This window comes from Tetrao urogallus (genome assembly GCF_951394365.1).
Source record: "Tetrao urogallus genome assembly, chromosome: 24".
Lineage (NCBI taxonomy): Eukaryota > Metazoa > Chordata > Aves > Galliformes > Phasianidae > Tetrao > Tetrao urogallus.
Genome location: NC_136837.1, coordinates 5,239,406 through 5,257,245, shown reverse-complemented (window position 1 = coordinate 5,257,245; position 17,840 = coordinate 5,239,406). Strand labels below are relative to the sequence as shown.

The 17,840-nt window shown below is 52.1% G+C and overlaps 1 protein-coding gene across 1 annotated transcript; it reads right to left on the bottom strand.

Moving 5' to 3' along the window:
- Window positions 1-4,823: 4,823 nt before the first annotated feature.
- Window positions 4,824-17,558, bottom strand: TBC1D22B (TBC1 domain family member 22B; the record flags this gene model as incomplete). Its single annotated transcript, XM_079546549.1, has 13 exons — window positions 4,824-4,952; window positions 5,460-5,555; window positions 5,768-5,895; window positions 6,206-6,281; window positions 6,679-6,785; window positions 9,124-9,238; window positions 10,067-10,132; window positions 10,489-10,617; window positions 11,029-11,099; window positions 11,559-11,738; window positions 12,282-12,595; window positions 13,684-13,740; window positions 17,503-17,558. The coding sequence occupies 13 exons, from the start codon at window positions 17,556-17,558 to the stop codon at window positions 4,824-4,826; spliced, it is 1,524 nt and encodes a 507-aa protein (XP_079402675.1).
- Between the last annotated feature and the right edge of the window lie 282 nt (window positions 17,559-17,840).

Genomic DNA, 17,840 nt, shown 5'->3' with positions numbered 1-17,840 from the left:
CTGCTGCAGAGCTGGCAGGAGACGGAATGTTCGGTGTGCGGGGCCAGGAGCGAGGCGTTAGGAAAAGCTGCTGGGTGGCGGGAGCCACGGCGAGCTGATGCAGCAGAGCTCGACGCTGAGATGTTTGGACCTCGTCGCACTTTCTTGCTGCTGCCTCCTCCGTGCTGCCAGGAGTTTGGGTGTCAGTCAGCCCTGAGTCATTCCCTGAACCCATCGCCCCTGTAAGCAAACCAGGATCCTGTACAGAAATCACAGCTGGGCTTTCTTGTGCCAAACTTACTCTGACCGTCACTGGCCTTTTTGTTTTTCTAAATGAAATTGATTGTCCCATCACAGAAATGGTAGCAGGGAGGCAGTATCACGATTTTCCTGCCTACATACATCGTGCTTTACGTTAGATTTCTTGCATTGCGTTTGGAAATGAGTGAGGTATTTTGGTAACTTTCCCCTCTGCTGCACACACATACATGCAGGTGCACAGAGCTTTAAATATGAAAAACAAATTACCTGTGGTGTTTTTTGGTGTGCATTTATGGCCGAGAAATGTATTTGGTAGTTTCACACTTAAATTCTGATTTCGGTGACTGTGCTCACTGCAGTAGCAGTTCATACCATGGTTTAGTACAGCCTTGAGTCTAAGCAAAGATAACTTCTTTTTCTGAAGAAACAAAGCTGATTCTGGAGGTGCCTGTGCTGGGGCAGCTCTGCAGGCACTGAGGTTGATCAGGGTTGGAGGGAGATGCATCGCTTGTGTTGCTGGATGCACATTTGGTGTCAGGCTCCTCTTCCTTTCTTCTTTCTGTCTCTTTCAAGTTCTCCTCTGGCTTGGTTTGGGTTGAAACCAAGCACTAAGTAGAGCACACGACCATTTTGCCTTTTTGCCTTCTCTCACATGCGTGCATCCCTTCCTGCTGTGTGGGTCTCCAGCATTGTCATCCATTAAGAAACAAACCAGCCTGGCTCTGCTGCAGCCCCTCTTTACTTTCTGAGTTTGCGTTGCAAAAATAGGCAGCCGATGTTTGGAAACAGACGACAAACCCTTTTCTATGAGCCAAGGACTTAAAATTTCTCTGATCTCTTCTGTTGTGTGTTCCCTTTTTCTGCTTTCCCATTTTAAGAACCAAAGGTGCAGAGCAAGATTGTAGATTGAATATCACCGTTTTGCTTTTTAACTCGATATTTTTTTATTATTTTAACTTTTTCATACTGAAGAGAATGTGGGGTCAAAATAATAATAATGAATAGTGGGGAGTAATCACTGCCATTTCTACGTGGTCTACTTTTTTAGAAATACCAATTCTTATACATTGGGACGCGGAGCCACACTTTAAGGAAGATTCCTTTCACATACAGAGATGGGGCATAGGATTTTGTACAAATAGAAATAATGCCTCTGGGGTGTGGCGAGGGAAGGACGTTCTGTATATAGTTGTACAGTACTGCTCTAAGTTATTGAGACTTACTGTCACCATTCTTGAAGTCCTCAGTCGTGTCGCTGGGTCTTTTATATGCACACAGTGTAACTTATTTAAAGGAACATACACTTCTCTGGGTGGTAACTCAGCTGTGGACTTGTGACCTGTGTACGTTTTCAGAATCTGGGATATTATTATTTTTTTGGTTGGTTGTTTTTAAATGACATTTCAGAATGGGAAGTGGCTGATCTGCTGTTTGCTACGGGACCGAGACGTGACTGTCACTGCTGTAAAGCACAGATTGCTCTATTTATTGTAGAAAGTGAGTTTATTTGCTTTCTAGAATTGTTTATATCAGATGGTATAAGAGAGGTAATAAGAAAATCTATGCTTGTAAAGAAAAAAAAGGCTAATTTTACCTACTATAATCTGACTGTCTGAGACTATATTTTCTCCCTGAGAAATAAATGTTCTACAGTATTAAACAAAGGATTTCTGCTGTTGTGCTTCTTGGGTAGGCAGTGGTGGCAGCAGGTGCTGTGGATGTGTGAAGGCTCTGCTCAGTGCCACATCCCTGCTGAGGGGGAAGTGGAGGCAGAGCAGGGCTCCCTGGTTCCTGATCAGGCACTGCCGTTCCCACTCACTCTTTTCTCCCTCCTGTAGCAGAGGGAGCTCAGCCCACCTGCTGCTGCACACAGCTGACACACATGGGCTGATGCAGGCATGAAGCAGCTGTGAAGAGGAACAAAGGGAAGGAGGACTTGGAGGGAAGGTGGCCTCACAGTGCTTCCAGTGCCTCCTGCAGGTGAGTTTGTTCCTTGCTGCAGGAGGGGACCCATCTGGCAGTCCTTGGCCTGGGGTGGCTGCAGAGCCCCATAGGGATGGGAAGTGGGAACGTGGGGTGTGAATCCCATCTCTGGGCTCTGCTTGTGGGCCTGGGGGCTCCTGTAGTACCAGGATACAGGCAGAGTCCTCCAACAGATGGAGATGGGAGCTACGTGCTCCAGTGTGGCTCTCTGAGCATCACTCTACCCTGAGGAGCATTCTTCTCCCTGTGCAGATTCCAAGCCTTCTCCTTTTCCCTCCACATGTGTGACCTGACCCAGCAGAATGAATGAAGGACAGTTTCTGTAGCCAGGAGGGCGTTGCGGTGCACAGCTGCCTGGCATACACCTGCAGTGTATGTGAAGACATGAATGCATTAAAAGGTGAGTTATTAACATCTTTGTTAATGTTTTCCACCTATTGCAAGAAGGATCAAGGTCCCTGCAGCTTCCTCCTAGGGAAGGTCTGAAAAGCAGTTCTCTGCAGCCCTACATCAGTGCCTGCCCCTCCACTTCCCTGCTGCCATTTTTGGGTGGGATTATTACATACCAATAAAACCTTCCCTCCACCTTCTTCATCATTTCTTCCTTGTCCTTGAACAAATGAAATTATGACTTACTGAATTATTCTGTGGATAAAAAAGTTTCCATGACATTGGCATCTCCCGTGCCTGGAACCATCAGCAACTGCCCCCAGCTTCTCCCTGTGAGCCAGAAATACAGGAAATGAAAGTGAGGAGCCATAGGGAAAGGATTAAAATCACAAGAGCAGAGATCTTACAGTGACTTTGTAGGGTCTCAGGTTTTTTGGGGGGGGGCAGGGACTATGCTGTGACTTCAACTCTCAGACATTTAGTGCTTTCCCTTAGTATGGTGCTAAAAGGTTTTGTGGAGTGGGAGAATAAGGCATGAGGGAGGAATGTGACTTACCTGAAGGCCCTGGGGGCAATGAAGGAGCTTTTGTGCAGTCCACACACAAGCAGGTGCCAGACCACCCCGTCCTGCACTCAGCCCGAGCTCCTGTTGATATTTTTTTCTTTTTTTAATGAGTTATGTCAAACTGCCAAAGAGCAGCAAAGGTCTGGCTCAGAGAAACCACAGAAGGTGCACACTGAAATAAAGGAGAAGTCTAACTGCCCAAGAAGAAAAAAGCAACTCTGGATTAGGAAAGCAGTTTCTTGAGACACTGGAGTTTTATTGGCAACAAGGCTCTGCTTTTCACATGCTCAGCCCCTGCTGCCCCTTCCCACAGGGCACCTCCATGTTCTGCCCCAAGAAATGTGGGGGTCATATTTCTCCCCCCCCCTGCAGCCCTCCGCAGGAGGGAGACAGAAGGAAACCAGCCTGATAAAACATTCACAATTGGTTTCATTTAAGAACCCAGGGTGGTTTCTGGCTGCGTTCTCTCGGAAGATGCATCCGCACTGTAGGGAGCAGTAGGCACAGCCAGCACCGCACTGGGGATCTTTGGTGCCCAAGAGCCCACTGGTGGCACTGGCACCATGGTGCCCTGCAGCACCATACCCTGTATCTCCTCAACCTGCTCTCAGCTCCCATCCCCTTCCAACTCCCACACTCCTCGTTGCAGGGGAAGCCTCGAGATACACATTTCTGACACACACCTTCCTGACAAACTCAACACTCCAAACACGTCAGGGCAGAAATACCCGTGGCTCTGACTTCACCCCACTTCCAGAGGGGAGGTGGGAGGCCATGGAGAGGACAGGGAGAACGAGGGACCCACGTTATAAATATAAAATCATATCTGCTACAAATGGAGGACATATATTGTACATCTCTGACCCATATACACAAGAACACAATATACACAGAACGCCTCGGAAGAGTGGGGGCTGTGCAAGGAGTTTCAGAAGTCCCCCTGCTGCCCTCACGCCGATGGCACATCAGAGCGTCTCGTCACAGCGGTGTGCATCATGCAGAGCACATGGGGGGGTTAACCCCCACCGTGCCCACCACGCTGTCTCACACCTGAAGAAAGGCAAAAAGGAGGGAGAGGAGAGGGCAGGTGGGAGCAGCTCCCTCGTGAACCCACAAGGCTTGAGGAATGAAGCTGGGCCCTGAGAAACTTCTCGCCCTGCAGCCCCAGGGAAGTTCTCCAGCCAGTCACTGATAAGGCATTTTTGTCTGGGAGCTGGATCAAACTGCAGCTGAAGAGAGAAGGGAGCAGACGGGGCAGCACACACATGTGAGGCACGAGCATGTGTGTACACAGGTGCAGCAGTGGGCAAACGTGTCACAGCAGAGCAAGGCAACCAGCAGCTGGACAAGCCCAAGGCAGGGCTGGGAGAGCTCAGTTATCTGTAGAGCTGTCCCCTGCCCCTTCAAGCTTCTCTCCCTGGCTCAGGCCCCCAGCACAGAGTGAAATACTGACAGTGGTTGGAGTGGCACATCCAGGTGTGTGGAGTGGCAGACAGGCACGCAGAAGAGTTGAGTCAACGTGAGCTTTGTACAGCGAAGAGCAGCTCCCAGCTGAAGCATCCGAGGACGTGGATGACAAAATGCCACAGTGATCAGATGGGCCAGGAGGAGGAGGTGGGCAGAGGAGGGAGTTGAGTCCTGGCACCTATCGGCGGTAATGATTGGGAGCGTCTGCAAACATGTACTTGAGTCTGTAGGCTTCAGCAAGGAGGAGCCCGATTTCTTCATTGCCCCAGTGTATCGTCGGCAGGTTTTGTAACAACATTAGAAGGCCCTGGAAGAGAAGATGCTCACACTGGGGCAGCTGATGGCAAAATACAGGCCCAGAGGAAGCCCAGGGACGGAATGAACAGAGGCAGCAGCATTCAGGAGCTTTAGGTCGCCATGCTGGCAGGTCTGAAAGGCTCAGGAGAGCATTAAGATGTGCTCGTGTCAAGTCTGAACAAGTGAAACACCCTCAGAAGCCCTCAAACCTCTTGCAAGAAAGGGTGCTCCCATCCAGTGTTACAATCAGACAGCAAAAGGCAGCCACTGTAGGACTCACTGCGCCCAAAGCTCAAACCTAGGAAAGAGCTGGTATTTGTCCAACCGTTCAGTCCTCTGCCCTGAGCACAAAGGCTACGGGTTACTTCTGAGCAAAACTCCTGAGACTGGGTGATCTTAGAGCCAGTTTGGAGATGACAGCTGAGCTGCCGTCACATATCCACATCCATTGTGGGCTCCACCCGACGCAATTCCCTCCCCTTTTGCCCAGAATTAGCCCCACACACTGGGGACTCACCTGGAAGTCTTCCTCATCCAGGATCTCCTTCCGCCACTTGATCAAGAAGGCGGCACAGACATAGAGGTGGAAATGCGAGAACCCCTCTGGCTCTGACTGTAGGCGACAAAACTCTGGGTCAGCTCCTACGGCTCTGCTGGAGCACAGCTCCTCCAAACATGTCCATGTCACCTTCAGCTGTCTATAAACACCCCAGAGGCCACACTTTGCTGCTCTAACCTCCCCAGCTGCATGGCGCCTCACCTCCCTGTGCGAGGAGGTGGCCCTACAGAGAACAGCCAAGAAGGGATGGCAGCAAGTGCACATACCTGGTAGGTGTCCCAAAGGCGGATTGTGCAGCGAAGAGGCAGCTCCCTCATGAGCAGATTGTTCATCCAACGAAAGGCAAACTGCAGGTATTCAACTTCGTACTTCCTAAAGTGATTATGTACCTGCTCTGAAACAGCACAATTCACTTACACACCTGGGGATCACAGCACCCAAGCTCCTGCATAAGGCACTGTCCAAATCATGATGGCTTACATGTACTTCAAGGCTGAGGTCTCACGAACACCTCCACCACTCACCTCGTCCTACCTTGCCAATGAAATCCCTCCCCCAGGAGCCTTTTGGCCAACCATGCTCTGCCCCTACTCACTGTGGGCAAGCATCTACTCCTTGTACAGAGGGTTCCTTCCTACTTGCAAAGAAAGCCTCTCACTGTTGTGACAGAAGTCCTCCCCCATTCAAATTCCCTTGTCACCTACCATCAATCCGGCTCACAAGCTCCTCCAGAGCTTTGACTTTCTTCTGGATCCCTGGCTGTGCAAAGGTGTAGTTATCCTGCAGGGAAAGGCCATCAGTCAGAAGCAGCAGCTGCAACAATTGGAAATGACCAAAACCAGATCCCCAGCTCTGCACCAGCCAAGGACATACGGCACCTGATTGCCAGGATCTGTCTGCTGTGAAGCCCCAGTAATTGGGAAGCTGGGACAGTGCTGGCTGCACTGCACAGCTGCAGCTCTTTTCTTCCCTGGGATTTTGCCCCCACATCATGCCCAAATGTCCATTAATGCTGGGTACATTGTCAGAGAACAAACGTAGGCACAACTCCAATTTTAAATGCTAGGAGTGCTGCAGGTCCAGCTAGTTACACGCTAGTTCCAGGGGATACAGTGAGAAGGCAGTGGTGCTGCTGCATCAGGCACGGGGAGACATCTCTGCAGCTCCAGTTGCTCACCTGTATCCCATCCAGCAGCTTGCTCATGCACCAGAAACTATCAGCTTCGATGCTCCGTAAAACATCCTGTGACAAGTTTGTCACATCAAAGTTCTCCACGTCCTCTTCTGCAAAACAGACAGGGAGGAGAATAAGGGGGATGGGGGGCACCAGGTGGTTCACAGGAACACCAAGAGGCTTTAAGGCTCCTTGCATGCAACCGCCAGCAAGCTGAAATGAACAGCTTTCCCAGTACAAAGTAGGACACCTCTGCATCGACCTGCTTCTCCAGGCCAGGAGAGCACCAGCACCCAAGATACTCAGCAACCACGATCTGAACCCAGCCCAGCTGCTCAGGAGACCAGGAGAGTCTCTGCTGCTGCTGTCACTCCTGAGAGGCCAGAGCAGTGCATGCATGAAGGCTCTGACATGGGTCTGCTCCTAGGGCACATTCTCTGTGGGTGAGGGCAGCTCTGCCAACAACCAGGAGAGGCAAATCCAGCAGTGCTGACACTGCTAAGAAAAAGTAACAAGGCTGTTTTCCAGCTGCAGGTCATCATCCAAAATTAGCAGTTACTCCTCTTCTGGCTCCTCAACAGCCATCCTCAAGTTCCCAGGTAATTATAAAGGCAGGCAAAAACTCTGTTTAGCAGATATCCACCTCCTTTCCTCGATCACTTCCCCCTAGCAGGAATATGGGCAAGGTTAAGGAGCAGAACGAGGCCAAGTGTGTACAGCTGGTACTGGTGGTTCAGCCACACAGCTGTCACCTCGTGCAGAAAAGCTCCCTGCAGGGCTCCAGGCACAATGAGCTCAGTACAAGTGTGACAAAGAAAGGGAGGTGGTAATAAGCCTAGGTAACAGGGAAGAGCCTGCTGCTTGTACTCACAGGGACAAAGGGACAAGAACAGCAACTCTGCCAGCAAAGGAAGACTGCTAGAAGATCCTGGGCTGCAAGAAGCTTTGGGGGAAAAAAAACTAAACATAAAAATAGTCTCCAGAGGGCATGGCTCAGCTCAAACATCTGTTCAGCAGCATCATTAAGGGGCCCCGTAGAAAGGAACAAGATACTCAACATGTGGCTCTGAAAGGGAGCTGGTGGCACAGTGACAGCCACTCAAGGCAGGCTGGGGCAGCCAGGACACTGCCACCAGTGCCACAGTTACCCAAGGACTTGGGGGGTGGGGGGCTGGCAGAGCTCCTGTGAGTGACACTTCGTGGGGTTTAGACGGCTGCTGAGACGTGAGCACATCGTGCTCCTGACCTAAAGGTTGGCTCTGAGTCCCAAACTCTGGAGACAGAAGAGGATGTGTGGTATTGCTTGGGTCAGTGCAACTCTCAGTGACAGAAGGCGGCCACATTCAAAGGATAAAAGGGGCCTGAAAGATGGGAAGAAGTGTGGCCCCAATCAGACAGGTCCCAGCCATGAACCCAATGACCAACATGGTGCATGACTGCAAGAAGTCACACGAAGTACCTAAAGCAGCTCCAACGTACACCAGCTCTTTTCTGGCTCAGCTGACTCACTCTTTACTTCCCAGAACAGGGAATTCGCTCCGGGTAGCAGTAGAGCCCCAACTGCTTTCTCCTTCAGACTGTGAGGAGCAACGGTATGGCTTGGGGATTAGCCCTGACCACACAGCCACACAGTGCAAGCCGAGGTGGCTTAGCTCTTCAGTGTCCTCAAAAGACAAGGACCACTACTAGTTTACAAAGCTTCAGGTAGACAGTGGAAGGCTTTCAGGGACTTCAATAAGCGGTGGATCAGATCCTAAATCATTTGTCCAAGAGGATTTCTCTGTCACTGTCTTAGAAAATCCTTTTCCTTTCTCTTTACAGTGAAACAATGATCCTTATGCTTAAACATTCTCTTGGCACCCCAGTGTTCATGTCAACTCCAAAACTCAGCAAGAGCTAGAGAAAGAATGAAAATCCCATGGGTGAAAATGACTTGCTCTCCAGCTAAAAGCAACTGGCTGACAAGAAAGCCAAAAGCAGCTGGGAGAAGTCTCTGCTTGACAGAAACACCTGCACTAGCAGCACAGGACAGGAATCATTATTTAAACTGTTTATTTTACATTCTCAACAGGGTCTCTTTATACTTCAGTCTGTCCTCCTAGAGCAAGAATGAGCTCCAAATTCAAGCTCTGAGAGCAAGATCCTCCCCACTACCTCAAGTTCAGGGCACCAAGGCTTTGCCTAAACTCCCTCAGCATGAAGATTGGAGGAGGGTGGGCTCTTCTAAGTACATTCAAACACAAATCTACCATTACTGCTTCAACTTCTGCAGAGCTCAGCAAGGTTATGAAACTGAAGTCAATTCAGCCAGGCAGCAAAGGTGCACTAAGAGATGCATAAGATGCATCTGTAGCATGGCACAGGAGCTGAAAGAAAACACATCACCTCCAGCAAGGCGATGCCAGCACTTCACAGCATTACGGTTAAGAGGCAGTGAACATCACTTACCAACATATTCAGAGAGGAACACAACAAAGAATGGAGTGACCAGGTCATTGATTCCCTGTACATAGCCACTGGCTGGGTGTCGAATGGCCCATATAAACAGGATTCTTTCAAAGATCTAGGGAAGAATTGAAGGAAAGCAGGTACCTGCATTAGCCGTGCACAAAGGAGAGGCAGAAAAGCATAACTGCTAAGCTCAGGGAGCAAAGGTCATGCATTGACAGGCTCTTCTGCAGCAGTATGGTTAAGATAAGAAGATACCAGTCCTAAGAGACTCCAGCATGATCCACAGATCCCCACAAAGGCCAGCCCACTCTTTCCAGAGCAAGACAATCCAGAGTCCTCATCAAGACTGCTGCTTGAAGAGCCAACACCAACTTTCCAAGAGCTGCACATCTTGCTGAACATCACGTGGACAGCTAAGGCTGTCACCTGTGCTCTTTATCCATCAGCTGTCGGCACAGCGCTCCCAGCAGAACATCACAGATTGCAGTACCCAACAGAGCAGCCTCCAAAACCTACATGCATTACTCCCAGCCAGCCCCAGGACATCATACTCTGACATACCACACACACACCGAGACAACAGATGCTCACACCTCCTGGCCACCTCTCCAACAGCCCTACGTGATTTTCCCACACATCGCTTTGTGCAGGGGCGTTTTTGCAGTGAAACACAACTGATGTCCTGCTCTGTGTCAAATTCATCAAATTTGTTTCAGAACAAAAGCTTCAGGACTATTACTAATTCTTGCCAGAAAAAAATGCTGACCTTGTAGCCCCTGGTCTTCAAGACTGATGCGTTTCAGAAAGTTGAGGACTAGACCCGGCAGCGTGAGCATATATTTCCTGACCAGCTGGACAAGGTTTTGGGAGTCACCCAGGACATTTGGTCTGCAGAGTTACCCAGTCTAACGACACTGTCAGTCTAACTCTGTCCCCTTACCTCCTGGACAAGTGGCTGCTGGAAGAGGGGGATGAGCGGGTTGGTCCTTGGAATGTCGATGTGAATCTGGAAGACAGCATGGGTCAGATACATCAGCCACGCTTTTAAGGGGCACAATAACTCAACATGACAGAAGAGAATCCACCCTGCAGTGCCCCTCACACGAGTGCTATGAGTGCTACAAATTACAACCACGCAGGGAAGTCACCTACAGTTCAGCATCCTTCGCTCAGAGCTGGGCTGGTGACAGAGATGGGCTGGGAAATCCAGTTATTTGCTCAATTCAGATGGGATTAGGGAAGGCCTAATCCAGTACTTGTCACTAACTTCTACCCGCAACTAACAGGTAGAAGTCCTGGTATGACCCCAACTCAAAAACACGCAGTGGCAAGGGGCCGGGAAGCCACGCAGACGGTAGGTACCTGTCGGTACGTGTCCTGATGGTGCTCCTCATTCCGGGAGTCGTAGTACTGCTGGATGAAGCCAAAGTATTCCTCCCGCTTGCGCTGTAAGGTTAGCTTCCGACGCTCCATGTTTGCAGGGAGATAACCCTGCAGGAGGAAACCTCAGGGCAGCCCCTATTCCCTCACCACAAACCAACCTCTAAAGTCCTGCCGGGCATCTGTGCACATGGATGCAGCAGATATGGGGAATGTGGAGCAGGGGAAGAGTAGTTGTGGCCTTCGGCTTTCCCACACTCTGATGCCTTTTCTAATCTGATACAATCCAACTTTACAGGATTCAGTTTCTTGAAACAACAAGCCACATTCCCAGCACCTCCCTGGGGTCTGTGCTCAGGAGATGTAGCAATTACAACCCCTGACCAGAAAAATCCTACAGCTCATTGGTAGGCTGGCCACAGGTACAACATGAGCAAAACCACGTACGGATTTGCTCCCATGAAGGCGCACGAGTGCCCCAGATTCCCCCCAGCCTCCTGCATCCCAGCTCCAAGTACTCACTGAGAGGAGACGCCATGTCACAGGCCGGACCTCTCTGGGCACGCCAGGCCAGCTGCATTTCCTCAGCTCATCTGCAAACGGACAGTGGTGGCAATGGATTAGATCCTAGGCACGTCCAGGCACCACTATACCTAAAAGGAGAGGAAAGCCCAGTCTGCTCCTGCAAGCTCTGGAGACACTGAGCCTCCACGGAGCTGCACATTAGCAGTGACTGGGGATGCGGGTCTGTGGCTGGAGAGTGGGGACACTTGGCTCAGCACTGGGACTGGAGCACTGGCTGCCAGAATGCTAACCACTGGTCCCTTCTCAGTGGGGCTCAGTTCTCATGCAAAGCCCAACAGCCCCCTGTGACCACAACCATCACTTGTGACCAGAAACAGACTGGAAACACGCAGCTGCTGGAAGAGGTCATCATCTGCCAACACGCAAGTCATCTTTTTTCAGCCTGGAGTAGATAGTGAACCATGTTTCACAGAGGCAGCAGGCTTCCCTCTGCCTCCCCACCCACAGGCACCCATTACGCCACTCACCCAGGTCCGTGTTATGGCTGGAAAGGAGCTGCCGAAATTTCTCCAGGCGGGTTTTCTCCCTCACCGTCATGGGGGGAGCACCTGACGCATTCTGGTCGGAGATTCGGGCAACAAGTGGAATGACAGGCCGAAGGGGGAGGGACTGCTGCTTCTGGAGGGGGGTCCGCACACAGGTCTCCTCTGCACAGATCAGATACTGCGGTGAGGACGGGAAGGGGACAGCAGCTCCTCAACCCCACTGTGCTCCTCTGACTACCGCCACAGGCTCAGCACAGCAGGCAGCACCTCTCCTGCCCAACCCCAGCATACAGAGCACTGCTGGCCCACTTGGAGAAGCAGCAACAGATCTCTGTGGACTGGCTAACCCATCGCTTCCCCCATTTCCTTCCTTCTGCATCAAGATATCTGCCTGCCTTCCCCTATCAGATATGGGAGGACATGGGATGGACAGAAGATGAGGCAGAAGGAAGCTGAGGGAACCCCAGAAAAACCAGCTTGCAGATATGCCCCGATGAGCTTCAACCCAAAGAGTGAATAAGCTAACTGCAAAGTCCTCCACAGGGTCTCATCCTGACCTTGATTAAGAGCAGCACATGCTGACCAAGAATTTAATAGACTTTCAAAACTCCTCAGAATCTGTCTCTCTTCAAGGATCCTTGAAGACAGACATGTCTGTACCCACAATATTGAGCTCCAGAAGCTGCTCCTAAAGACAGCTCTTACCAGACATCCTAGAGAGCTGGGCCTCGCTGCTGGACTTGTTGACCTTGCAGTTGGTGGGCACGTCACTGAGAGCAGGCTGGGTCCTCTCAGGTTTCACCCGCATTTTGCTGTGGTTCTCCAGGACCTGCACAGCTGTGGCCTTGGCCACTTTAGAGTTCAAAGTTTGCAAAGAGGAAGAAGAGGAAGTGAAGTCTTCATCTTCATCATCACCGATGTCCCAGGCATCACTGGTGCTGCGGGCAAACTCATGAAAGCTGGAGGCCTTCTTACTTTTCATAGGCAGCACGTTGGCTTTGGAGCGGTCCTTGATGAAGCTGGAAGCCAGAGAGAAACAATGTCAGAGCAGCACTGCTAGATAATCCACATGCTTTCCTTCACTGCTCCACACAGGCAGTCCCTGCCTTCCCCCGGTTTCCTAGTTCCACCTCCAAAACCTCAGGGCACGCACTAAGCTCCTCGAGGCTGCCCAAACTGCTTGATCTCAGGACACAGAAAGCCACAGTGCCAGCTAACAGCTGGAGAGGTGCCAGCCTCCTCGGCTCAGAAGGGCAAACAAGAGAGACATACAGTTTCTCCAGCTCTGCTTCCTCCCAACCCACAGAAAACAGGCAGATGAATGCAAAAAGAAGTCTTGTGACCTGGAGAGAGGCATGCCAGAACCAGCCTATGCTCCTGGAAGCTCCTGGCACAGCTGTAGTCACTCCCAGCAGACAGACCAGGCTGTTTCTTTTCTCAGGTGCAGGAGGAGCCTTTCCATTTACCCTTAAGCAGCAGGAGTCAAAGTCCACCAGCTGAAGCGTCATGGACAGGAACGTTCACTGCTGCACGGCACGAGATAGGGACAAGGAGGCCACGCAGATCAGTGCTGCCTCTTCCTGCTGGGAAGGGTGCTGTGGTTGTGCTGCTGACCCTGCCTGCTGCCACGCTGCTTTACCTCGCCCTTCCCTCAGCTCTTCCCTATCCAGTAGGTGCAGACATCACTGCTAAAGAATGCATCTTCTCCCTACATTTGCCCAGTGCAGATCTCTGGCTACAAAGGCAGCAGCAGATAAGCTTTCCTGTGAGCTTTCACAGAGCCCAGGACAGCACCATACTCCTTGTACAGCCCTTCTTGTACATCACAGCTGCACCGAAGAGCTCAGACTGCACAGAGCACAGGGGATGCACAGCGGGGCTGCCCTGGTACCATCTGAGTTTGCTCGGGAAATGTGAATGAAGCTGCTACATCATTTTTACATTCCCATCAAAATGAACCAGTCCAATTAGGAGGGGATGGAATCACAGTGCTAGGGATGCTGGAGACTTCTACCAAGACTGAGCCAAAAAAAAAAAAAACGAAGAAAGAAAGAGAAAGAAAAGCAAAGCACACAGGCTGTGCCTCCAGGAGACAAACTGCACTTACTTTTTGGTGAGGCGGGAATCCAGTGGAGGATGCTGTGCTCCATAGACGGGCTGAATGCTGCAGGGAGGGAAAAAGAAAGAGACAGTGCAAAATATCTCAGGGCACCCACGGATGGTCTGCTCAGCCTGGACTGGGGTAACACCTCTTGCACGCTGTTGGGATCCAAATACAGACCAAAATCAACTCCTGTAAGCTTCTGCCTTCAAAACCTTAGATCCAAAGAGCCACAATTAGCTGAAGATTTGTTCTTTGCAGCAGCAAAGAGAAGCTTTGTTTAAACTCCTAGGTTCTTTCCAGCCTGAACTGGGATTTGCTTCCTCGAGCAGAGATCTGCTCTCTGCTCATTTCAGCCACCTGCCACAAGCACTGACATTCATTCTCTTTTTCATCCAAAAGTTGTCTGGGTTAGAGAATCCACACCTCTGAGCCCTCCACAATAGGGAAGGACTCTATCCAGCAACACTGGGACTCCTCAGCACTGAGGGTTTGACCCCACACTGGCACTCAGGCTCGCAGCCAACGTTACAGCAAAGCAGCCTCCAGTACAAGGTTTGATGCAGGTCCAAATCCCAGCTTAACCAACCACTTCCTATGTGGTCTGGAACAAGTCATGGCTCAGCCCCTGTGGAGCTGGACAAGTGCTCCAGGGCACAGAGAGCCCGGGGGCTGTTGGCACTGCAGGGGAGCACTGCCTCAAAAAGGAGCTAACAGACACCACTCATCGCTAGTTTTACAGGCTGGGGAAGTGAGACAGAGATCCTCAGTTATTACCTCAGTTTGGGAAACTATTCACAGCCGTGCCACCCCAAAAGTCACACTTGGATCTCTGGACACAACCAGCCCTCTGCAGCCCCACTACACAGCACAGCCCCACATCCCACAGCAGAGACAAGGGCAGATTCAGAGCTGGCACACAAAGGACAGGCTTCCCTCAGGTCACTGGGGCTTTCCAGGAGCCTCAGATGGAGTCTGGCTGTGGCAGGGGGAAGATCACAGCCTGGTGCAGTTGGAGAGCCAGCAAAGGACAAGCGGGTGCCAGGGAAGTGACAGCAACAGGTCCATCTAGAAGGGAGAGGCATGGAGATACCCAGGGCACAGGCTGGGAACAGCCACAACACAGAGAGGCCAGAGGGGTGGGCTCCAGCTGCAAAGGGCGGCTGCTGGAAGTGCTGAAAGGCTCCCTGTGCTGGCACACCTCCAGTCAGGGCTAGCAAAGAGTCTTCTGAGTAATTAGCATTGAGGAGTCAGGACAGCTATTAAACAGAGGCAAACTCACGGGTGGGCAGAGCAAAAAGATTATTGGGGTTAAAAAAAGCTGTTTCCAAATGACTCATGGCAGCTCCCCACAGGAGAGGAGCCTGCAGAGTCTTTCCAAGCTCACAACACCTTCTAACAACAGTCACAGCACTGCTCTTCCCTGTGAGAGGACCAGCATTGCCCAGGAACATCCACATGCTACCTACAGGTACATGACCTGACTCCCACATGAAGGGACGAAAACCACACGTGGGTCTGTGTGATGCTCATCAGCAAAATGAACAGTCAGAATAGGGGATGCGGGAGCCAGCAGTGCATGAAGAAATCCCTTCCTGACGCTCTGAAGCAATCGGATGCTGCTGCAGCTGCTAACGGCCGACACAACAGCAGTGTTCCATCCCAGGCAGATCTTCTGTGAAGAGCCAGGCTCCCACAGGTGAAGCATCCCAGGCTGATCCATTGCACAGCACATCAGCTGGAGCTCCCACACAGGCAGCTGAAGGTGACAGGTACAGCTGAGTACCACCATCCCACATACGTTTGTATATAAATATATACATGTACATAAAAAGCAAGCTGGAAAGGAAGCAGAGCAAATACTCCGAGACATGCAACAGGTGACCTGAGACATGCACACACCTTCACAGCTGCCAGATGGCAACTTTGCACCACAGAACCTGAGCAGACTCAGTGCCTGATCCTGCTCCTCCAGCTCAGCCCATCACTGACTCTCAGCGCATCTTGAAGTGCCTCACAAAGCTGCATCAGCAGATCCCACTGCTACAGCTCAGAAAACAGAGGCAGGGCAGCAAATGGCAACCAGTAAATACTTCATTTATTCACTCGCCTGGCTCTCCCTAGTGCATCATTTAGATGAACTGGCTGTCTCCAAGCTTAACTCTGACTTTTGCACACATGGAAAGCTCACAGCAAGCGCCATGTGTTAGCAAATACCACCGAGTCAGGAGTTGAGACCTGTGCTGATGCTGTGCTCCCAGACTGACAGCACAAGTCCCCTGTCCTACTTTAGAGCTCGGTGGGACAAGGTACTTCCCATCACCTCCCTACCCAGTGCCTGATGCAATCTGTGCCTAAGCTCTGCTGTGGAACCTGCGTTACATCTCTTACGGGCAGATCGTGGCAGGGCTCAGGTTATGGGCACTGCAGCACATCTTCAGCATGTTAGGGCAACTGCAGAGACTGAAGATGTTTTATTCCCAGCAGACTCTCTCAGCTTCTCCCTTTTTTAAAAGAGCATTTAAACAACACACACACTGATGCCTTACTACTCAACTCTCTATATGGCAGGAAATAAACAATGCATCACACAGGACAACACACCAGACCAACCTGCCAGCACACCCCAAAAGAATCCCAAGGTTGAGAACTCCCAGTGCAAAAGATGCAAGGCAGCCCCGGAGACATGAAACAATTTATTAGTAAGAATTTCTGGAAAGGACTGGCACACAGAGCATACGGAACTGGTAACGAGCCTCCTCCACAACACAGGACAGGGTATTTCCATTGTCTGTTAGGAGGGGAGAGCTCTGACAAGCCTTGATGTTGAGCGCATTGTCTGTGCAGGAACTGCCTCCCAGACCGGTTCACCTGGTTTGAGCTTTCAAAGCTGGCTCTAAAATCATCATCTGTGCAAGAGAGGTGCTGGCAGCAGAGCCCAGCACAACATCCAGGGATGGGATCACAGGGATGCAGAGCAACCTGGGGACCACACAGCACCATCCTCCCACAGGAGAGAGAGGAGGGATGCACAGTGCTCAGTGCTTTCTCTTTAGTTGCCACAAACTTAGGCTGCCTCTCCAGTCCAACGGATGTCACAGAATCATTACGGATGGAAAAGACCTCCAAGATCACCAAGTGCAACCATCAGCACCATGTCGCCTCAATAACAAAGGATGAGCCTATGGGGAATCCGCTGAGCTGGGACGGCTCGTCGGTTCCCTCCACCTGCTTTGAAAAGGCCCCAAAGGCAAAGGCACAGCGGAGCCCCACAGCTGCACTGCAGACCTTGCTGGGAGGGAATTTTTCATAGGCAATCCCAAACCTAATCGCCCCCGCAACCAGCTAAGAGCACCAGGAGGGGAAGGGCAAGCTGCAGACGAGACTACTGAGCGTAAACGAGGTGCAAGGGAGGACCAGAACTGCGGGCGTCCCCAAGGGGTGCTCTGCTCTGCTCACACGGCCGCTCAGGAACCTTCCTCGCCCCTCTTCCCCCCCCCCTCCCCCCACTTCCTACCCGAGGCCCGCTTCCTACCGGGCGCCGCTGTTTCTCCTCCACCGCCACGAAGGCCGCAGCAGGAGGGGAGCGGCCACAGCCCGGGGCCCCCAGCGCGGCCTCAATCAGGAGACCGGCACCCCCAAAGGCTCCACACGGGGCGAATCGCCGAAGACTCAGACCCGTTCCTCCACTACAGTCCGCGGGGCTCCGGCCACGCGCGGGGCACACAGGCGACCCCCGCAGCCAGGGTGGCCCCAGGGAGCCCAGCCCCCCTCACGAGCCCCCAGCCCCGGGGTCGTTACCCGCCCGGACCGGGCCCGGCTCACCTGCCCGGCAGCTTGGCGCTCCGCTTCCAGAACTGCCGCCCGCTCTCAGCCGCCATAACGGAGCTACGCAGGGCCGGGCCCGGCGGCCAGCCAGACAGCGGGCCCACCGGGCCGGCCGGCCCCGCGGCGCAGCGGCGGAGCGCGGAGAAGGCGGCGCGCCCCCCCCACACCCAGGCCGCCTCACCACTGCCCACCCGCGGCCCCTGGCGGCGCCATCTTGGATGAGGGCGGGGAGAGCGTCGCCATTGGCCGCTATGCTCCAGGCCCGGCGGCTCAGCCAATAGGAAGTGGGAGATGGCGTGACGTCACGGCGGAGGAGGGCTGGGGTGGGGCTGCGG